Raw genomic sequence first — 24,141 nt, forward strand, 5'->3', positions numbered from 1 at the left:
ATCCTATGTCAATTTGCACATTGCTTGAGGTAATAATCTCCAGATTACGATTGTGTGGTTTCTATGTAGAGTTTGAAAATTCTCTACGTGTCTGTGTAGGTTTCTTCTGGGTGCTCCAGTTTCCTCCCACAGTCTGAAGATATGGGGGCGAGGTGGATTGGCCCTAATGTTCAGAGCTGGGCAGGCTCGGTGGGTTAGCCATGTGAAATGTGGGGTTACAGGGATAGGGGGTGGGTGTGGGTTTGGCTTTTGGGTGAAATACTCAGAGTTGGTCCAGACAACTCAACAGGCTGAACAACCTGTTTCCGCAATGATCCCAACTGGGATTCTATGAACACTAATGCAGTAAAACAGCGTGCATTACTGCACTCTTAACCATAACGCTGCTCTCCTGGATCTCTCCTCAGCTAGACTATTCCACTCTCTGAAACAGCAAACTCTCCCTACCAACAGCAACACGTCCAACCAAAGCCTCCAAACATTACAATAGGACAGCAAGGATTCGGTCTGTGGGCATCACCCTCTGGACCAACACTTAAAACACTGACTATCTGATTGTTATCACATCCTGCTTGTGGGTACAAATTGGTTGTAATATTTCTGACATCACTACTGACAAACTTCCAAAACTACTTTATTATAAAAACACTTTTGAAGTGTCCCAAGTTCACCAAAGATGCTACAGAAATGTAATTTCTTTGTTCCCTCCTTTTACTGACATGCCAACCTCCCGGGCTGTAAAGGGAACTAAATGGATATCAGAAGAGACATGAGTAACACAAGGTGGAGTCTCAGGGGAACACTGTCATTCAATTCCCTTGTGACCCTGAGACTCCACCTTGTGTTACTTCCTCCCAATTCTATCAGCAGTCAACAATCAACTGAGAATTGAACAGAGCTGAAAGGCTGCAAACTAGAGTACTGAGCGGCGACAGGTTCTGTAAACTGGCTCTGGTGGGAGTACACTCTATTTCTATTAAAGAAACACAGCAACTAAACCGCTGTAGTCCACTCTCCCATCACAGCACTCAGCAACCTGGGATCCTCCCTCAGTCAGCTACAAGAGCTTGCCGTCCCATCAACTAAAGTTGATTGAAGGATAAACATTGGCTGGAGCCTGGAGATATCCACCTCCACTGGCCTCCCGATCAGAACAATACCCTGAGGGTTTTCATATCCACTAAGTGGGGTAGTAGAGGCTTTGGTTTAAAATCCCATCCAAAAGCCGGCATCTCCTCAGTACCACTCTGAGCAGATCTGTCTAGAGCTGTGGGTTTCGGTCACAGGAGTCAGTTTTGAACTCATGATCAAAGAGACGGTCTGTGTTAAACCACAGCTGACAGTTGTCCTGATTCCTGGGTCTCTGTTTCTTAGAGATTACAACATTGCATTCGAGAATCAGACTTTCACAGGACTTAAAATAAATCTCTTGCCAGGCCAAAGTTGCCAGTTCATCCATGAAGGATGCCTTTGGTTGAGGCACAAAGGGATAGAGGAATGCAGGCACAGGAGGCCATTCAGCCCCTTGAGCCTGTTCCTCCATTCAATAAGATCATGGCTGATCTCCAGCCTAACTCTAGCCTTTGAACCTCTGCTTAACAAATATTTATCTCACATTTAAAACTAACAATTGATCCTGCATTAACTGCCTTTCATGGAAGACAGTTCTAAACCTCTACCACCATGTGGGGGCCCAGTGGCCCCAGCACCAATCCTTGCGGCACACCACTGGCCAGAGGGCTCCAGTCTGAACGTCTTGCTGGAACAATGTGGCCCTAATTCTCAGACTGTGCCCCCTAGCTTTAGAATCCCCAATCTGTGGGAATAGTTTATCTACCAGCATTTCTATTGTAAATACAGAGGCAAAGTATCTATTCAACTTGTCTGCCATTTCCCCATAGTCATTGACAATATCCCCACTTTCAGTGGTTAGTGGGTCATCATTGGTCCTGATCATCTGCTTTCCCTTTATGTAACTGTAACAATTCTTTTTTTGATTTTGATGGACTTGCTAAGTTTTTTCTCATAAACCCTTTGGTAGGTCTTAGAAGCTGTCCTTTGCTCACCTTTGTACTTCTCCCATTCGGCAGGACCTGTGCTGTTTTTTGACATTTTTGTAAGTCCTTTCTTTGTACCAGAAGCCAGGAGAGTGGCTAATGTTGTGTCATTATTTAAGAAAGGCCGCAAGGAAAAGCCAGGGAATAACAGACCGGTGTGTCTGATGTCAGTGATGGGTAGGTTGTTGGAAAGGATCCTGAGCAAAAGGATTCACATGTTTTTCAAGAGGGAGGTATGATTAGGAAGTGTCAACATGGCTTTCTGCGTGGGAAATCAGTTTTCTGAAATGTGAGCAAGATGATTAAAGGCAGCAGAACAGTAACTGTTGTCTATGTGGACTTTAACAAGGCCTCTGACAAGGTTCTTCATGATAGACTGCTCAGTAAGGTTAAATCACATGGGAGAGCTAGCCATCTGGATATAAAATTGGCTTGATGGTAGGAGACAAAGGTTGGTGGTAGAGGGCTGTTGTTCGGACTGGAGGCCTATGACCAGCCATGTGCCACAAGGATTGGTGCTGGGTCCACTGTTGATTGTCATTCAACATAGAACATTGAACATTACAGCACAGTACAGGCCCTTCGGCCCTCTATGTTGTATTTATATAAATTATTTGGATGAGAATATAGCACGCATAGTCATTTTGTGGAAGACACCAAAACAGGTGGCATAGGGGGACAGTGAAGGAGGTTAGCAAAGAGCATAATGGGATTTTGATTGCCTGGCCAATTGGCTGAGGAGTGGCAGATAGAGTTTAATTTAGATAAAAGTGAGGTGCTACATTTTGGTAAGGTAAACCAGGGCAAGATTTAAACAGTTAACGATAGGGCCCTGGGGAATGTTGTCAAACAGAGACACTTAGGCATTCAAGTACATAGCTCCTTGAAAGTGGTTTCACAGGTAAACAGGGTGGTGAAGACAGCACTTGGCATATTTGCCTTCGTTAGTCAGAATTGAGTATAGGAGTTGGGCCATCATATTGCAGCTGTTCAGGACATTGCTGAGGCCACACTGGGTGTGCTGCATACAGTTCTAGTTGCCCTGCTGTTGAAGGATGTTATTAAACTGGAAAGGGTGCGGAAAAGATTTACAAGGATGTTCCTGAGACTGGAGAGTTTGAGTTATAAGGACAGGCTGGATAGGCTGAGAGTTTTTTCCCCTGACGCATTTGTAGACGGAGGAGTGACCTTATAGAGGTTTATAAAATCATGACAGCATGGAGAGGGTAAATAGTCAAGGTCTTTTCCCCAGAGTGAGGGAATCCAGAACTAAAGAATGTGTGTCTAAGGTGAAAGGTTTAAAAAAAGAGATCTGAGAGGCAACTTTTTCACGAAGAGGATGGAGTGTGCATGGAATGAGCTGCCAGAGGAAGTGGTAGATGCAGGTACAACTACAACATTTAAAAGGCATTTGGACAGGTTCATGGATACGAAGGGTTGAGGGATATGGCTGAAAATGTGTTGCTGGAAAAGTGCAGCAGGTCAGGCAACATCCAAGGAACAGGATATTCGACGTTTCGGGCATAAGCCCTTCATCAGGAATGAGGAAAGTGTCCAGCAGGACACACTTTCCTCATTCCTGATGAAGGGCTTATGCCCGAAACGTCGAATTTCCTGTTCCTTGGATGCTGCCTGACCTGCTGTGCTTTTCCAGCAACACATTTTCAGCTCTGATCTCCAGCATCTGCAGTCCTCACTTTCCCCTTGAGGGATATGGGCCAAACACAGGCAAATGGGACTAGTTTAGTTTTGGAAAGCTGGTTGGCATGGATGAGTTGGGCTGAAGGGCCCAATTCCATGCTGTATGACCCTATGGCTGTATTATGCTGTCCCTTTTTTTAATTGTCCATGGCTGTTCTCTTCTGTGAAGTGGAGCTTTCCCCTCACAGGGATATATTTGTGTCGCTTTAAATGTTTCTTTAGTCATCCTTCCCTGTCCTTCAGTTGTTTTACCCATGAGCATATCTTTCCAGGTTACAGTGGACAGTCTGTCTCTCATTAAAGTCATTCTGGATCAGTAGTGCCGGAAGAGCAGAGCAGTTCAGGCAGCATCCAAGGAGCAGCTTTATTCCTGATGAAGGGCTTTTGCCCGAAACGTCGATTTCGCTGCCCGTTGGATGCTGCCTGAACTGCTGTGCTCTTCCAGCACCACTAATCCAGAATCTGATTTCCAGCATCTGCAGTCATTGTTTTCATCTCATTAAAGTCAGCCTTACCCAAATCTAAAATTCTCACAGCTGATTCATGCTTTGCATTTTCAAAAGCTACATTGATCTTGATCACGTGGAACTGAATGCTGGCCACAGCCGGACTTCAGGAGAGAAAACAATAAAAAAAAACTGAGCCAGTGTTCCTAATCATCTCCCTTATCAACCGCAGCATGAGGTGCTCAGGCAAATGATCAACATTCAGGGCATTATTCCACAGCCAGATGTGCAGCACAAATCCACATTCACCCCATTAATGGTGCAGCAATGGGCTCCAATCAGCAGCTTTTTCCAGGGAAGCGAAGGTGGGGGGCGGGGGAGGGGGGGAGTGATCGTGAATGAAGGCATTTGTGCTGTTATTCTAACTGCTCTGGCTTTTAATTAGCAAGTCACTCATTAGCAAACACGTCACGTCTATTGTCAACAAGTAGAACAAAGAAAAACCCAAGTATTCTCGGAAACTGGATATCAGAATTGAAAAGGAGCACTCTAATCAAAAACACACAGTCCAAGGAATACTGATTTGGAGATATCGGTGTTGGACTGAGGTGTACAAAAGTTAAAAATCACACAACACCAGGTTATAGTCCAACAGGTTTAATTGGAAGCACACTAGCTTTCGGAGCAACACTCCTTCATCAGGTGATAGTGGAGGGCTCGATCGTAACACAGAATTTATAGCAAAAATTTACAGTGTGATGTAACTGAAATTATACATTGAAAAATTGATTGTCTGTTAAGCCTTTCATCTGTTAGAATACAGTGATAGTTTCACTTCTTTCATGTGTAAATCACAAAACCCTTCTTTTTAAAAAGCTGCATTCTCAGGTTAGCTGTTAACAATGGTGATAGCTAGACAATATGTTGAAGGTGTTGGCCCCATGTTCTCCGTCTATGCCATGATGTTTAGATTGTTATCTCACTTTTTAGATTAGAATCAGAGTTTTACATAAATTCATGCAGTTTTTGAGCAAAGTACAATGTAACTCTACAAGTACAAATTCACCCCACAACATATATGTGTGCATGTGGATCTTTGTTGGTCTGTGTATTTATTTGGGGTAGGGAGCGAGAGCGAGTGTGTGTGTGTGTGTGTGTGTGTGTACGTACGCACAGAGTGTCTTAAGTCTGTGAGGGGGTGCATGTGTGAGTGTGGGAGTGTGTGTGGGGGTCTGTGTGTACCAGGGTCCATACAGCTCCATACAACCCTGTCATGGAAGGCGCTGCAAGACGCGTCAGATTGTGGACATAGATACCACTATTACGCGTGGGAACACCTCCCACCTTGTACATGGCAGGTACTCATGTGACTCAGCCAACGTTGTCTATCTTATACGTTGCAGGCAAGGATGCCCGGAGGCATGGTACATTGGGGAAACTGAGCAAAGGCTACGACAATGGATGAATGGGCACCGCACAACAATCAACAGACAGGAGGGTTCCCTCCCAGTTGGGGAATACTTCAGCGGTCCATTACATTCAGCCTCGGACCTTCGGGTGACCATCCTCCAAGGTGGACTTCGGGACAGGCAGCAGAGGAAAGTGGCCGAGCAGAGGCTGATAGCTAAGTTCGGTACCCATAGGGAGGGCCTCAACCGGGACCTTGGGTTTATGTCACATTACAGGTGACCACCATTGCACTACACACACACACACACACACACACACACACACACACACACACACACACACAGAGACAAAGACCCACATGCACACATATATTTTGTGGGTGAATTTGTACTTGCAGAGTTACATTGTACTTTGCTCAAAAACTGTATACATTCATGTAGAACTCTGAGCTCAAAAACTGCATGAATTTATGTAAAACTCTGTTATCGCACTTTTTAGATTAGAATCAATCTAAACATCAGGTCATAGACAGAGAACACAGGGGGCTAAAACCTTGAACATATTGTCTAGCTATCACCATTGTTAGCAGCTAACCCAAGAATGCAACTTTTAAAAAAGGTTTTGTGATTTACACATGAAAGAAGTTAAACTATCACTGTATTTTAACAGATGAAAGGCTTAACAGACAATCAATTTTTCAATGTATAATTTCAGTTACATCACAATGTAAATTTTTGCTATAAATTCTGTGTGAGGATTGAGCCCTCCACTATCACCTGATGAAGGAGCGTCGCTCCGAAAGCTCGTGCTTCCAATTAAACCTGTTGGACTATAACCTGGTGTTGTGAGATTTTTAACCACAAAATACTAAACAGGGTTTCTGCTCAGTCCTTAACAAGATCACGAAAACAGCAATGAGGTACAGAGCCAGATCTACTGAAAAGGGTTGAATAATTAATAATGAGGGGGTGGGAGGGGGAAACTCCTCTGCCTTTGCTAAAAGCAGTGCAGGACGTGTCATGTATAACTGAACAGATGGCCATTTTGTTTAATGTCACTTACAAAGTATGCCATCCCCTATCCATGCAGCATTCCCTGCATACAGTGGTGCAAGTGTTGGACTAGGTTGGAGTCATCTCACAATCTCTGGAATGATCCCACAACCTTTGAAGCCTACACTGTAGCCTGAATGGAGGATAAATGGAGAGTCAAGCAGGGTAGGATAAGGGCGGGTTCAATATCAGTAATGGGGATCTCAATTTGCACAATATTTGCACCTAAAGCCTTTTTTCATCAACATATCTGACACATATAAATCAAAATCAAGACACAAGTAATGATTCCCACCAGTGAACTACCAATTGTAAACCAGTGGGAATATATAAATAAATCACTGTTGGACCTTGCCCGTAGCTGCGCTCTGGTTCATGCTGAAATTATGAAACCACCTCATTGGCCCATCACCAGCAGCTTCTCATTCCAACAGTATTCCCAAACCAGGTGTGCAAAAGAACAGAGGAAATATTTTAATATTCTCTGAAAATATAGCGTGAAATGTTCTGACCTTTCCAACTCGTATTCCTTCATCCCAATTCGCACAGCCTTCATTACCTGAAATATCGAGAGAAAGTAAAACAAGTGTAAATCAGTACTTCTCGAAGGATTTCACAGCATTTCTATATCAAAGGTACGATTTTAATAGGATTACTAGCTCCTCACTTTTTGTTTGCATGAGTGGTTAGAAGAAAGGTTTGCACACTGCTTCTGTCTATCACCAACACATCCCATGACTGAAAACATCAATAATCTTACTGTCAGAGTCAGCAGTCAGACCTTATCCCATTAAAGAACTCACTGCCTTTCATGTTCTTAGAAAGTCCCAAATGCTTCAAGGTCAATGAATTAATTCACAGTACAGCCAGCGCAGCTTTTTCAGTGAAACTCATTTTTTCACAGAGCAGTGATAGGGAAGGTGTAGTATTGCCTGCTGGAGTGAATGTTAGACTGGAAACTGGGAGAGCAATGCCATTCTCCTCCACTCGTACTGTGGGATTGTTCATGCCCAGCAGGGCAGAAAGGCAACAGCACAGACTCATCATCTGTCTGGTAACTAGATTCAGCAAGCTTGAAATCATATCCCGAGATCAGAAAGGTCTGGAACAATTGCCCCCAAAGGATGTGGTCACTAGGACCATTAAGGAGAACGAACCACAGGGGAAAGGAGAACTTTGTGTTTTTTAACAGAGAGTGTTATTTAGCGGCGTGTCTGAAAGGGCAATTTCAACAGCAATTTCCAAAAGGAAACAATGAACACTCAAAATCTGCAGGGCTACGGGGAAAGAGCAGAGAGAATACAACTAATTAGATTGCACTTTCAGGGATAGCTCAAGTACAGTGGGCCAAATGGCCTCCACATGTGCTGGACTTCATGATTCTAACTTGAAAAGTGCTCTTTCATCATGATTGGATCTGAATACTGAACACAGCAACAGGAACAGGCCATTCAGCCAGGGCACACCACATTCAGTGGCTGATCTGCACCCCATTTCCATTTACTCATTTCTGTTCCATATTCCTGGACAGCTTTACTCAACAAAACTCTATTCATCCCAGAGTCAAACATTCCAACTGAGACACACAGACACACACACACAGACCTGGAGGACAGGTACAAATGTCCTGCCAAATATTTGCATCAAGTACAGAGCACTGTTAAGTTTCACGTCTGCTATCTCCGTTCAATCCCTGACAGTTCAGATGAACGATTTCTGCAGGAAACTATTACTCATCAGCTACAGACAGGTGGTGGCAACTTCAAGAAACCTTCCACAAGAGGGGAAAACAGTTTAATTTTGTCAAGGTGAAAAACATTTTATTCCCCGAGTGTACAATCTTAATAATTTACAAGCTGTTTTTGAAGTTTCACTTGTGGTCATTTCAAAAAATAGCCTGAATTCTCTCAGGGACAGCAAGATGTCAGTTTGATTTTGCAAGGTTTGTGCACAGCTCTCTTCGCTGCACCTCTAAAACAAAGATGTTCACTCACTCACGTGGAATGATGCAATTAAAAATCAATAGGACAACAGCCTGGCAGTCCAGAGCAATCCAGCTCTTTCTTTCTTAAAAGGGTTTGTTGTCCTAAAAGCAGAGCAGCAGCTTGTGAACACACAAAGGACAGCAAATATTACTGTCACTTTCAAAGACTATAAAGGTAGAATAGAAAAACAATGCTGCTCTGACTCTCATCTTCCCAAAATGTCTGTGAAATCACCATTTCCAGTTGTAAAGGAATCTAAAGCATAAACATAACATCAGCACAATAAAAATCAAAGGAGGAATTGAAGGGACACTACCTCACCCAGAATGGTAAGAATGTAAAACTTTACTACAATTGGGAGTTGTGTCAAAGCTAGTTTGGCCACAGTTGGATTATTGTACTCAGTCCTTGCATTTATGTTACTTTTGAAGATTACAAAGATTTACTTACATGTGACCAGTGACAAAGGACTACAGTTAATGTGAAGAGTCTGGTGTTGGTCTCTTTTGAACAGAGAATGAGAAGGGGAGACTTAATAGGGGTGCTTGCAATCGTCAAGCATTCAGCCAAGATAAATAAAGAGAAACTATTTTCAATGGTTAAGGGTCAATAACACTTTACAGATAACACCTTCTAAACTCACGACCACCTCCATTCAGAAGGACAAGGGGCTCCTCCAAACCACTCGCCGTCCTGATTTGGAAATATATCGCAGCTCTTTGACTGTTGTTGGGTTAAAAGCCTAGAAGTCCTTCCCTTGAGGTGCTGGGGGTATATCTAAACCAAAGTAATTCATGGAGGCAGCTGCAAAAGGGCATCAGGGATGGATGACAAATACTCACCCAGCCAGCAACGCCCACATCCCCTGCATGCATAAGAGGAGGACAGACTACTGATTGGTAAAACAGCCAGAGATAACATGGGGAGAAATACATTTATGCAGCAATTGCCCAGGATTTAGAAAGGATTGCCTGAGAGGGTGATGGATACAGATTCCATTACAGCTGTTAAAAAGGGAATAGAATGAAAACTTGAAGGGGAACAGAAACACAGCAGAATGGGACAAACTGGACTGCTCTTTGAACCCAGTGTAGATTCACTGGGCTGGACAGCCTACTTCTGACATTTTATGAAAATCAATACATTTAAAAAATTTAAGAACACGAGGGAAGAAAAGGACAGAATTGTATGCTGAAAGGTGAGATGGGGTAGGCTTGAGAGAGACTGATATGGAGCAAACAGGCTGTGTGCAAACTGCAAATTCAATGTCACTGGAGTGTAATAAACCACTCTCCCACTCCACCAAAGCTGGAATATTAAAGTATTGTCTGGAATAGCAACAATGAAACAAACAGATGTAATCTTAACATGATGCTGGGTTAAAAAAGACTCAGAATTGGGTTAACACAGGATTTACCCCCTCAGCAGACTAAGATTGGAGTTTATATAAACTAGCACTGTACCCGATCTGGCTAGTGTCTGGATCAGAGTTATATCACATTGCGTCTACAGCACAGAAACAAGCCATTCTACCTCAATGCTCTGTCTGTAGTACTGCTGCTCCACATCAGTGACCTCTCAGCCCTCCCCCCAACCAACCACTCCTTCGACTGTTTGTTTATTCTGTGTTTTTCTCTGTCTTCCCCCTAACTCTGTCATCCACACGAGGCACAGCAGATGCTTTCAGCAGCAACTTCCACATTGTCAACCTCTCCAGATGCAGCTTCCCCAAAATGTCACTTGGGTTTATTGGTGTCCATTTTAAATGCAAACTCTATTTCGACCTTCAGACACCGCTTTCAGACAGGTTATAAGTGCTCAAGAAGTGGATACAGTTGACTAATCCAAATGAAAGGTTGGAGAATATTTAAGTGTTACCTCCTTGTGCGCATCGCTTGAGATGCGGTTAGTGTAACGCAGGAGCTCCAGTTCCATGTCTGTCTTTATCACTCGGCTTTTTTTGGGATGGGGGGGTGGGTGGGTAGTGGACAGAAAGGAGAAACAAATCAATTATTATCATTCTGAGCCAGTATTTTACATCACAGTTCCTTTAGTATGCAGCAATAATCACCATATTGACAGTAAGACATTCTCAGCAATGTTACAGGGATAATGAACAGTGCAATATTTGGAAGATCAAAAGATCCTAGTTCCATCAGGCTCTTGTTTGACTGCCCTGAAGGACACAATGGAAATGGTGTTATTGACCAATCACAGTAATCAATGCTAATCAATAAGTCGATCATAAATTCTGACCGGGTGAAGCAGCCTTCAGCAGACAGACTGCAAACCATAGGCCTCACAAGTAACTCCCCAGCATGCAACGCTCGTCACTCAGCTCTCAAACTACTCCCATTCTGTGTCAGTGGAATATTATTTTCTCAATGAAGGTCATCTAGTTTGTATTTGAATGAATCAATAATATTTGCTGTCACCATCACCCTATAGGAGTTTATTCCATGGGCACTCACACACAGGGACAATGTCGGTTTAAATGGTATTGAATTTAGCCTTGTTTAAACAGACCCCACCCTCTGATCCCACATTATCTGACAGCCATTGGGATATTTCTGAGTACACTGGTATCTATTTTTCAACTAAAATACTTGATTGGGGCAATGTAAAGAGCAGTTTACTCTGTATCTAACCCCGTGCAGTCCCTGTCCTGGAAGTGCTTGATGGTGCCGGGGGAGGGTGGGGGGGAAACAGTATAGAGTGAGCTTTACTCTGTCCCACTTGTGAGATGCAGTTTCAATAATAATTCCGAATTCCAAACAAAAAGAGCTGAGAATGAAGGAAGCAATTGTTGACACAGTTAATATGAGCTACTCAGTTGCCAGGGGAGAATCAGGATGGTTCAGACTGTGGCATTCCTGAGGAAAGTAGGACAACTGTAGGCAAAGGGTTTCAGAAATTTTGTTTTTTTATTAAATATTTTAGACTGCCTGACTTAGCTTCATAGATATGCCATGACTTTGCTCATGTCAGCTACAGTGACATTTGAATGCATTAACCGATACTGCAATAACTAGTTCACGTCAGCTTCTCCCTGCACATACCAACACATTGTTCAATTCATTCTGTGACCTTTGTCATTCTGCGCTATCCTACTAACACTATGCTCACCACACAATCGTTCATCATTCAGACTGGTGTAACCAAATAGGCTTTAATTTATATAACTATAAGCCCCTCACACTGGCTTATTTTATTCAGCCAAGAATTCCATTCCACCATCAAACCCTTGATTGAGTTTTTTTTTGAAGAGGTGACAAAGAAGATGGATTTAGGCAGAACTATAGACATTGTCTATATGGACTTCAAAGTGTTCAACAAGGTTCCACATGGTAGACTGCTAGGTTAGGTTAAATCACTTGGGATCCAGAGGGAGCTAACTAATTGGAAACAAAATTAGCTTGAAAGTAGGAGGTGGAGGGTGGTGAAGAAGGATTGTTTATTGGACTGAGGCCTGTGATGACTAAGGATTGGTGCTGCGTCCACTGCTTTTCCTGATGAAGAGCTTATGCCCGAAACATCAATTTTCCTGCTCCTCGGATGCTGCCTGACCTGCTGCGCTTTTCCAGCACCACACTCTCGACTCTGACCTCCAGCATCTGCTGTGCTCACTTTCCACTGCTTTTTATCATTTGTATAAATTATCTGGATGTGAACTTTAAATAATGTTGATCTTGTTAATGCCGATCTTGCTTTGTACACCTCCTGCGTAATGTAAGCTGTACACCTCTTTTTGTCTAAGTATGTTATGACTTGTCAGTCCTTGCTTATAGTGATCTACCTGCACTGCTTGCAGCTTAACATTGTATTTAGGTATACATGGCTACAATAAATCAAGTCAAGATGACACCGAAACAGGTGACGTAGTAGACACTGAAGAAAATTACCTCAGAGTACAACAGGACCTTGATCATATGGGTGAATGGACCAAAGAGTGACAATTGGAGTTTAATTTATATAAATGAGAGTTGTTGCATTTTGATAGGACAAACCAGGACAGGACTTATACTGATAATAGTAGGGCCCCAGGGAGTGTTATTGAACAGAGAGACCTAGAGGTGCACACGTGCACAGTTCCTTGAAAGTGGAGTCATGGAGACAAATTGGTGAAGGCAGCATCTGGTATGCTTGGTTTCAGTGGTCATAACATTGAGTATAGGAGTTGGGAGATCACATTGTGGCTCCACAGGACATTGATGAGGCCACTTTTGGATTACTGCATTCAATTCTGGTTGTCCTTCAATAGGAAAGATGTAGTTAAATTTGAGAGGGTGCAGAAATCATTGACAAGGATGTTGCCAGGACTGGAGGGTTTGAGCTTAGGGAGAGGCTAAATAGACTGGGGCTGTTTTCCCTGGAGCGTCGGAGGCTAAGGGTTTTATAAAGAGGTTTATAAAATCATGAGACATGGATTGGTTAATAGTCAAAGCCTTTTTCCTAGGCTGGGGGAGTCCAAAACTAGAAGATATAGGTTTAAGGTGAGAGGGGAAAGATTTGGAAAATGACTGAGGGGTAACCTTTTCACACAGAGGGTGGTGAGAGTATGGAATGAGCTGCCAGAGGTGGAGGCGGCGACGTGTACTGTTACAGCATTTAAAAGGCATCTGTGGGTACACAAATAGGAACGGTTTGGAGGGATATGGGCCAAGTGCTGACAAATGGGAGGAGGCCAGATTGGGATGCCTGGTTGGCAGAGATGATTAACTTAAAACAGAGGGTTGTGGCAATAACCAAAAGTGTCCAATGGTACGCTTGAGAGTAGGAAATAAAATAAAAGGGTACTGCTGTATTTAACTGTGGTGGGTTAAAGTGCACCAGTCACTACTAGTTTCATTTCAATTTTAATTTTATTTAATATAGTTTCTTTAAAAGACATTTGTGATTTTATTGAGGGTCACAGCTGCTGGTCAAAACAGCTGTATTATGTGTAAATTTCACTTAAAGTCAGAGTCATAGAGATGTACAGCATGGAAACAGACTCTTCGTTCCAACCTGTCCATGCTGACCCAGATATCCCAACCCAATCTAGTCCCACCTGCCAACACCCGGCCCATATCCCTCCAAACCCTTCCTACTCATATACCCATCCAAATGCCTCTTAAATGTTGCAATCATACTAGCCTAAATTATTCCTGAATTTTCTTAAATACTCAGTTCTCTTTATATTTATAAATTATATTCTCATTGACTCTGATTTTATTCAACATTATCACTTTCAATTATAATGCCCCCGGATCATTCAGGTTAAGGTATTATGTGTAAAGTGTTCTTCATACACTCTGCCCACATGATCACACAAGGCCAGCTGAGCATGCTGGCATGGAGTAATGACAGTGGTCATTTCTGATCACTGACACACACTTACCTTTTGACAGATGTGATGTTACCCAAGAATAGAAATGAGTAAGCAAGGCTCAAAATATTTGATTTAACCCCATCGGAAGGAGGTAATCAAACCGGGTAGAAACAGAAGACTGCTAGCCAGAAGTACGACAACAAGAAACAAACAAAGTCTTCAACTTGAAGTAGGCCTGAGTGTCACTATGTCAAGGAATGAACATGAAATGCAACCAGTGGCTTTTCACTAATATTCTCCACTCACCAGAATGGGTGCAGCTTCAACACCACCCAGCATATTCAAACTTCACTAACACCCAGGCTGAGTCAGTGGTACAGCAGTATGCACCATCTACAAGATGCACTCTGGCAACTCACCAAGACTCCTTTGAAATACAAGTGTATTACATTCTAGAAGGACAAGTGCAGCCAACATATGGGAACACCCCCACCTAGACGTTCTCCTGCAGCCACTCACCACCCTGACTAGGAAACAGATCACCATTCCTTCACTGTTGCTGGGTCAAAATCCTATAATTCCTTCCTTAACAGTACAATGGACATATCTACACCCCAGGGAGTGCAATAATTCACAAAGGCAGCTCATGACCACCTTCGCCAGGGCTAACAAGGTGGGCAGTAATGCCCATATTTCACAGATCAAGAGAGTCTGTGAGGGGGGAATAGGCACTTATTAGGGTAAAGGTGCAGTCAGTGTGATGGGTTGAAGTGTGTCTATTTTAATGCTAGTATCAGGAATAAGGGAATAAGGGTGTTGAACTTAGAGCATGGATCAGTACTTGGAACGATGAAATTGTCGCCATTATAGAGAGTTAGATATCGCAATGGCAGGTACGGTTGTTGGATGTTCCAGAGTTTTGATGTTTAAAAAAGGAATGGAGACGCAGGGCAGGTAATCAGATATAAGATCACAGCTGCAAAAAGAGAGATCATTGAGGAGAGTTTGGCTACATAAGACTATAAGATACAGGAGTGGAAACAAGGCCACTCAGCCCTTCGAGTTCAAGAATTTATCAATCTCTGCCTTGAAGACACCCAACGTCTCAGCCTCCACTGCACTCCATGGCAATGAATTCCAAAGGTCCACCATTCTCTAGCTGAGGAAACGTCTCATTTTCCTTCTAAATTGACCCCCTCTAATTTTAAGGCCATGCCCACAGGTCCTAGTATCTCTGCCTAAAAGGAGCAACTTCCCAGCGTCCACCCTTTCTAAGCCATGCATTACCTTGTAAGTTTCTACTAGATCTCCCCTCAACTTTCTAAACTCGAATGAATACAATCCCAGGACCCTCAGCCGTATTTTGTATGTTAGACCTACCATTCCAGGGATCATCAATCTCCGCTGGACACGCTCCAGTTCCAGTATGTCCTTCTAGAGGTGTGGGGCCCAAAATTGGACACAGTCTTCTAAATGGGGCCCAACTAGAGCTTTATAGAGTCTCAAGCACATCGCTGCTTTTATATTCCAACCTTCTTAGATAAATGACAAAGTTACATTCGCTTTTTTAATCTCAGACTCAACCTGCAAATCAATCTTTAGAGAATCCTGTACTAGTACTCCTAGTTTTGGCTTCGTACTTTGGCTTCATGAATTTTCTCACCGTTTAGAAAATAGTCCAAAGCTGTATTCATTTTTTCCAAAGTGCAAGACCTCGCATTTGCTGATGTTGAATTTCATCAGCCATTTCCTGGACCACTCTCCTAAACTCACCAAATCTTTCTGTAGCCTCCCCACGACCTCAGGACTACCTGTCTGTCTGCCTAACTTCGTGTCATCAGCGAACTTTGCCAGAATGCCCCCAGTCCCTTCATCCAGATCATCAATATATAAAGTGAACAGCTGTAGCCCCAACACTGAACCCTGCAGGACACCGCTTGTCACCAGCTGTCACTCTGAAAATGAACCTTTTATCCCAACTCCCTGCCTTCTGTCAGACAGCCAATCCTCAATCGATGCCAGTATCTCACCTCAAACACCATGGGCCCTGCCCTTACTCAGCAGCCTCCCGTGAGGCACCTTGTCAAAGGCCTTTTGGAAGTCTAGGTAGATAACATCCAATGGGTTTCCCTGGTCTAACCTACTTGTTATCTCTTCAAAGAATTCTAACAGGTTTGTCAGGCATGACCTCCCTTTACTAAATCCATGCTGACTTGTTCTAATCCGACCCTGCACTTCCGAAAATTTAGAAACTTCATCCTGAACGATGGATTCTAGAATTTTACCTACAACCGAGGTTAGACTAATCGGCCTATAATTTTGTCTTGATCCTTTCTTGAACGAGGTTACAACAGCGGTTTTCCAATCATCTAGGACTTTCCCTGACTCCAGGGACTTTTGAAAGATCACAACCCACACCTCAGTTATTTCCTCAGCCACCTCCCTCAGAACTCTAGGATGTAGCCTATCGGGGCTAGGAGATTTATCAATTTTTAGACCTTTTAGCTTTACTAGCACTTTCTCCTTTGTAATGGCTACCACACTAAACTCTGCCTGCTAAGCCTCCTTAATTGTCACTATAGGGTGGAAGTCTGAAACAGGAAAGGAGCAGTCACTTTATCGGCAGTTTTGTACAGATCCCACCTTTTGTGTAGGTGCATCTCCACCACCTACAAACAGACCCCACCACCAGAGATATATTTCCCTTCCCTCCCCTATCCACTTCCAGTAAAGATCATTCCCTCTGCGATTTCATCACCTTGCCACCTATCCATTCCACATTCCTCTCTGACCTATCACCATTACTCCCACTTCCATCCACCTTCCCCCCAGCCCCACCCTCTCCCAATTATATTCCTGATGAATGGCTTTTGTCCAAAAGTTGATTCTCCTGCTCCTTGGATGCTGCCTGATCTGCTGTACTTTTCCAACTCTGATTTCCAGCATCTGCAGTCCTCACTTTCGCCTATGATTTATAATTAGCTTCAGTGAGCCAACACTAAGGAAGGTAGTAGACCGGTGGTAGAAAAGTTGCTTGACATTCCTGCTGGCCCTGTTGTTGAATAGCCGATGTATACTGTCTCAGTCAATGCATGAAATATAAGTACCAGAACCCATGAAAACATAACTCAGCAAGAAACTGACTCTTAATAATGTGGTCAGAGAAACTCTGGGTGACAGACACTCAAGTAAGAATCAAAGAGCTCTCATTGCAAAAGGTGAAAATCAAACATTATCAATTGTCTGATATTTCACGGTCTGCCTCATTCTCCTGCAATGACGATCCCTCACTCCTCTCATTTTATTAGATATGAGTTAGCTCTTGAGGCTGCAATATCAGGTTGCATTACATGTGGCCAGAAACAATCTCAGCTAAGCAGGTCCCAATATTAAAGCACTTTCATTTTGATTCAATTTCTTTCCTTCCAATCCCAAGCTCTATTGAAAGCTTGAAATATCCCAGAATCAATGCAGCCAAGATGAAATTTCATATCCAAGGTGCACCGAAATTAGATTCTGTTTGATGAGAGTAAAGTGATGCCAGAATAAAGATAAGAGAGCTAAAAAGAACATAGTTGGAAATCTAAAACAAACCAAATATTGGAAACAGAGAGCAGGTCATTGATTTAAAATTCTCCCTGAAAGCAAGGAATGTGTTTTCGAGAAATTAGTCTACACAGCTGTTACAGCATGGAACATTTTGCCTCTGGGAATGGTTCAGACAGGAAGCATCGTATCTTTTAAGAATAGATAAAAAATTTACAGCATAGCAATGTACAGTGGTACAGGTAGAGCCAGGAAAGCACGAGATGGAATTTAAATCAAAAATTTGCCACTACTAATATGCCAAACGGTCTCTATTTGCTGGGTCAATTTTGGGTATAGACTCATAATGTAATCCAGACATGTCCAAAAGATGGGCCAAAACAGTTTTAAAAATTTATTCATTCTGTGATATACGGGCATTGCTGGCTGGCTGGCCAGTGTTTATTGCCCATGAGAAGCTGATGGTGAGAGGCATATGTTTAAGGAAATGGGGGAGAAATGATTTACAAGGGACCTAAGGGGAATTTTTTCACAGAGGGTGGTTCATATGTGAATGACCTGCCAGAGGAAGTGGTAGATGTAAGTACAGTTACAACATTGAAAAGACATTTGGACAGGTATACAGCAGGAAAGGTTTAGAGGAATATGGACCAAACACAGGTACGTGGGACTAGTTTAGTTTGGGAAACCTGGCCGGCATAGATGAGTTGGACCAAAGGGACTGTTTCTGAGCTGTATGCCTTTAGGTTTTCCCATTCAGAGTCTAACAAATGCCACAATGGTGTGTGTGCGTGTGTGCGCTTGCGCGCGGGAGGGGGGAGGAGGAGGAGATTCTCAGCTCAGCTTGAATAGCTGGTGGTGTTACCAGGTAACACAGTTCTGTATTTGGCGTTTGTTCACCAGTCCATTGAAAATCACCGAAATATTCTTGGTCACCAGACCCAGGTTTCACAAAGCAATATTTTGGTGCCAGTTCCCAAACAATTCATTCTCCAATCTGCAGCCTCAAACCGATCTAGCAACTCAACACTGGGCATCCATGAGGCGCTGTGGGCCATCAACAGCAGAACTGTACTCCAGCACAATCTGTCAGCTCATGGCTTGGCATATCCCCCACTCAACCATTACCATCAAGCCAGGGGGTCAACCCTAGTTCATTGCAGAGTGCAGGAGAGCATGCCAGGAGCAGCAGCAGGCAGACCTGAAGGTGAAGCTACCAAATAGGACGACTTGCCAAACAGCATAAGCAGCAAGTGACAGACAGAGCTAAGCGATCCCAAACCAATTTATCAGAGCTAAGCTCTCCAGTCCTGCCACATCCAGTCATGAATGGTGGTGGATAATTAAACAACTCAGTGGAGGAGAAGGCTTCACAAATATCCTCATCCTCAATGATGGTAGAGCCCAGCACATCAGCACAAAAGATAAGGTTGAAGCTTTTGCAACAATCTTCAGCCAGACGTGCTGAGTGGATGATCCATCTCAGCCTCTTCGGGTAGCTCCCCAGCATCATGAGGCAAACGTGAGGGCTGCAGATGCTGGAGATCAGAGTCTAGATTAGAGTGGTGCTGGAAATGCACCGCAGTTCAGGCAGCATCCAAGGAGCAGGAAAATCGATGTTTCCAGCAAAAGCCCTTCATCAGGAATGTTGATACCTGAAGGGCTTTTGCCCGCAATGTCGATTTTCCTGCTCCTCGGTTGCTGCCTGACCTGCTGTGCTTTTCCAGCACCACTCTAATCTAGCCCCAGCATCATGGATTCCAGTCTACAGTAAACAGTATTGACAAGCAAAGAGGAGATTGGAATGAGATGAGGTGGGTGAATAAAATTACTGGGAATGGCCAGGTCAGTGTAATAAAAACAGAGGGCAAGATCACATCGCAGGACTATTTTACTCATCCTTTCAAACGTGCTATGCAAGTCAATGAGATCAGGTAGACAATGGCAGACTACCTGTACTCCACATTCCAGTTCTAACCTCATACACAGCAATTCCTTTAAGTGCATGAAAACCTATCGATCACAGCCTTGAATCTATTCAGCGACTGAGCAATCACTGGGTGTGCAATGGGAACTGTTCACAACCCTTTGTGATTGTGTCCAAACAATCTATAAGTGCAGTGTATGTCAAAGCGCACAAAAGAGAAATTCTCTGAAAAGTGGCGAACCATTGTTGTTTAACGGATTCCAGCACCTCTAAATTGAGCATTTCTGCCATCTCCATGCAGTTCAAATGAACAAAATCCATCCTGTCAGATTAATTCAATTAATGACGTCAAAGAGCCAATGAGAGTCAGCACTGGGCATTACACCAGACACACACACTTTTCAATTGCTATCTATTGTATTTTCACAGCACTTAGCACCATACCTCACTATGATAAATCTCCTCTCTGACTATATTGTGGCAGCTCCTCATGAAATATGTATGAATGTTTCATAGTAAATACAGTTTAAACTTTTCCCCCAATTGAAATCATTTTTCAACTTGCAAGCTGCACAGATGTTATTAACCCATCCAGGCCCAGAATCAGCACTTGACTGAAACTATCAGGTAAAACCTGACAGAGCCATTTGCACTCTGACAGACATATCCTTTAGGCGAAAGGGAGAACTGCAGATGCTGGAGATTAGAGTCAAGATTAGAGTGTTGCTAGAAATGCACAGCAGGTCAGACAGCATCCCAGGAGCAGGGGAAAATCAACATTTCAGGTAGGAAGCCTTCCTGAAGGGCTCCTGCCCGAAACATCGATTTTCCTGTTCCTCGGATGTTACCTGACCTTCTGTGCTTTTCCAGCAACACTCTAATCCAGACAGATCAGTTGTTAAGTGGTGCAGAATCTTTGCTCTTTCAATCCTCCGAGCTCACCTTTTTTTGTAATACATTAGAACGGGGGAGGCAGAGAGTCATGGTTGAAGAAGGGAAAGTGCCGAAATCATTGAAGGCAAATGGGCAGCAGGGAGTGCCACTGTGAATCATTTGGTGGAGGAGCTGTGTGCTGAGAGAGAAGTCAAGCTGGCTTTCCAAGACTCCCATAGCAGTGAGAAGTGACCACCCCAACAAAAACCTTGCTGTTCAGAAGCAACATCAGCAAATGTCCATAAGCAAGGAGGCTACAAGTGACAAATGGGAGAGGGTGGGAACAGAACAGAGCACACTTATTTTTACTCAGTCATGGGCTGTGGGCATCATTGGCTGGGCAATGACTTATTGCTCACCCCTAGTTGCCTCTTGAGAAGGTGGGGGTGAGCTGCCTTCTTAAACCGCTGCAGTTCAATGTGCTGTGGGTAGAGCCACAATGCCCTCGGGGGGGAATTTTAACCCAGGAAGAGTGATCAACTTCCAAGTCAGGATGGTGAGTAGTTTGGAGGGCGAAATTGCAGAAGGTGGTGTTCCCATGTATCTGCAGCCCTTGTCCTTCTAGATGGAAGTGGTCATGGGTTTGGAAGATGCTGTCTGAGGATGCTTGGTGAATTTCTGCAGTGCATTTTGTAGATAGTACACACTGCTGCTACTGAGATTCGGGGGTGGAGGGAGGGGATGCTTGTGGATGGGGTGCCAATCAAGGAGCTGTTCTGTCCCGGATAACATCAAGCTTTTGGTGTGTTGTTGGCCAGTGGGGAGTATTCCATCACACTCCTACCTTGTAGATGGTGGGCTGTTTCTGGGGAAAGTGAGGACTTTCTGTGGAGTCAAGAGGTGAGGTGCTTGCTGCAGTACTCCCAGCCTATCACCTGCTCTTATATGTTGAATTTCTAGTCAATGGTAACCCAGGATATCGTTTCAGTGCTGGTAATGACACTAAATGTCAAGGGGCAATGGTTAGATTATCCATTATTGGTGATAGTCATTGCCTGTCATTTGTATGGCACAAATACTCCTTGCCACTTGTAAGACCAACCTAGATATTGCTCAGGTCCTACTGCTTCAGTATCTGATGAGTCACAAATGGTGCTAAACATTGTGCAATTATCAGCAAACATCCTCACTTCTGACTGTATGATGGAGAGAAGATCATTGATGTAGCAGCTGAAGATGTGTATGTGTGTTGGATATTGCCCAATGATGTCCTGGAGGTGAGATGGCTGACTTAGGGAACCAAAACCATCTCTTTTATGATTCCAACCAGCAGAGAGATTCTTCCCCTCCTGCCCCACCCAGTTTTGCCAGGGCTCCTTGATGCCACACTCGGTCGAATGCAGCCTTGATGTCAAGGGCTGTCCCTCTTCCCTCCCCTCTGGAATTCAGCTCCTTTGTCCATGTTTGACCCAAGGTTGGAATGAGGTCAGGAGCTGAGTGACCCTGGGGAAACCCAAACTGGGTGTCACTGAGCAGGTGCTGCTTGATAGCCCCGCTGATGACACCTTCCATCACTGTACCGATGATCGAGAGCAGACTGATGGGCAGTAACTGACTGGGTTGGATCTGTCCTGCTTTTTATATACAGGACATACCTGGACAATTTTCCACATTGCCAAACAGACTCCAGTGTTCTGGTTTATTTATTCATGGGAAGAGTGCATTGCTAGCTAGATCAACATTTATTGCCCAACCCAGAGGGCAGTTATGAGTCAACCACATTTCTGTGGGTCTGGAGTCACACATAGGCCAGACTAGGTAAGGATGACAGTTTCCTTCCCCTTTTTCCATCAACTGAATAGTAATTCATGGTAATCATTCAAATATTTGTTGAATTCAAATTGGACCATCTGCCATGGCAGGATTTGAACCGGAGTCCCTGGAATATTACCTGGGTCTCTGCATTAACAGGCCAGCGATAACAGCATTAAGCCATCGCTATCCCTAGTCACAGCTGTTCTGGAACACCTTGGGTAGGGGAGCACAAATCTTCAGCGCTATTTCCAAATGTTATCAAGGCCCATAGCCTTTGCAGTATCCAGTGCTTTCTAGCTGTCACATGGTGTAAATCAAATTGACTACTGACTGGTATCCATAATGCTGTGGACCACTGGAGAAGGCAGAGATGGATCATCCACTCAGCACTTCTGTTGAAGATTGATGGTAATATTTCAGCCTTATCTTTTGCGCTGCTGTGCTGGGCTCTTCCACCATTGAGGATAGGGGTACTTTTGGAACCTTCTCCTCCACCATTCACAACTGGATGTAGGGCAGGACCGCACAGCTTAGATCTGATGCACTGGTTGTGGAATCATTTAGCTCTATCACTTGCGGCTTATGCCATGTGGCACGTAAGTATTCGTATTTGGAAGTTTTACCAGGGTGACAACTCGATTTTAGGTATGTCTGGTGCTACTCCTGGCATGCTGTCTCCATCTTGATCTTGTGGTTTGATAGTCATGGTAGAGTCGGGGCTATGTCAGGCTGTGGAAGTGGTATTAAATATAGAGGGGAGATGAACATTGGAGGGGAGGTGATGACCAGGCGTGCACTAGCTGCTTGAACAAACAATCCATTTATTTCCACGCTCTGTTTAACCCCTGTAATTGTTTTCCTATTCCAAGTATCAATTCAATTTTGTGAAGCTATTGAATCTACCCTTTCAATTAGCAACAAGTCACTGCAAAAATTTCTCATCACTCTCTGGTTTGTTTTGGTTGCACCAGAGACACGGAAAAATATTAAACAAAATGACACTGAGTTCAATGGCGTGTTCGTGGCAAATTGAGAATGACCAACTTCAGGAAACTCAGAGTTGTAGCAAAACTGAAGATTGGGAACACAGAATCTGAAAAATAAAAACCATTTGTGGGTCTGATGAATAGTAAACTCCCAAATCCAAAAATCCACCAAACAAAGGGCCTTTTTTGCACTTTTAATGACGTGGCCTATTTATTTTTATTTTCAAATTGACAAACTGCAGCATTAGTATTTCAGCTCCTGTTTTCTGGAGTTCAGGTGCAGACCACCAGTCATATAACCAGTACAAGGTAAAGGTCAACTCGGCACAGTCCCACTAGATCAGAGGGCTGCTCTCCTGGTAGAGAGCACGAGGGAGCATGGGATAAGTGCTGGTGGTCTAACCCGAGGGTCACCAAGCCTCAGGCGAGGGGAAGAGGTAGAGGAGAGAAGTACTTCATGGGAATCTCAGCCAGTGTGGGAACTGAACTCTCTGTGTTGACATCACTCTGCACCAGAAACTGGCTGTCCAACCAACTGAGCTAACCGATCCATAATAATCAGTACAGCACAGCAACCAAAAGATAGACTCAATAAAAACAGGAGCATCATTATCCAATCCTGGCCTCTTGATCACCTCCATTTGAGTGTGACGTGGAACAGACTGCTAGCAGTTTGGTGAGGAATGCGGTTCTCAATCTCTTTCTAATTTTATTTATATTCCACATTTAAGATTCAACTGCAAATTACTATTTAAATGAGGTAAAGCTGTAAGTAAACATAAAGGTGGGTAGAGGATTGGTTAGCTTAGTTGGCTGGACGGCTGGTTTGTGATGCAAGGTGATGCCAACAGTACAGGTTCGATTCCTGCTCTGGCTGAGGTTATCATGACAGACTCTTCTCCTCAACCTCTCCCCTCCCTGAGGCGAGATGACCCTTGGGTTAAACCACCACCAGTCATCTCTCTCTCTAATGAGAAAGCAGCCCTGGTAAGACAACGTCCTGGTAAATCTCACCTGGATTTAAGCCAATAT

The 24,141-nt window shown here is 43.7% G+C and overlaps 1 protein-coding gene across 1 annotated transcript in view; it reads right to left on the minus strand.

Annotated features, from left to right (window-relative positions):
* pepd (peptidase D) overlaps window positions 1–24,141 on the minus strand; it is a 168,311-nt gene that overhangs the window by 83,859 nt on the left and 60,311 nt on the right. Inside the window, exons 8-9 of the mRNA XM_060837549.1 lie at window positions 10,530–10,605; window positions 7,179–7,225 (exon numbers count right to left, since the gene is read on the minus strand). Coding sequence (XP_060693532.1) covers window positions 7,179–7,225; window positions 10,530–10,605 — 123 coding nt within the window. The remainder of the gene's footprint in view (window positions 1–7,178; window positions 7,226–10,529; window positions 10,606–24,141) is intronic.

Source organism: Hemiscyllium ocellatum, chromosome 17 (assembly GCF_020745735.1).
Source record: "Hemiscyllium ocellatum isolate sHemOce1 chromosome 17, sHemOce1.pat.X.cur, whole genome shotgun sequence".
Taxonomy (NCBI): Eukaryota; Metazoa; Chordata; class Chondrichthyes; order Orectolobiformes; family Hemiscylliidae; genus Hemiscyllium; species Hemiscyllium ocellatum.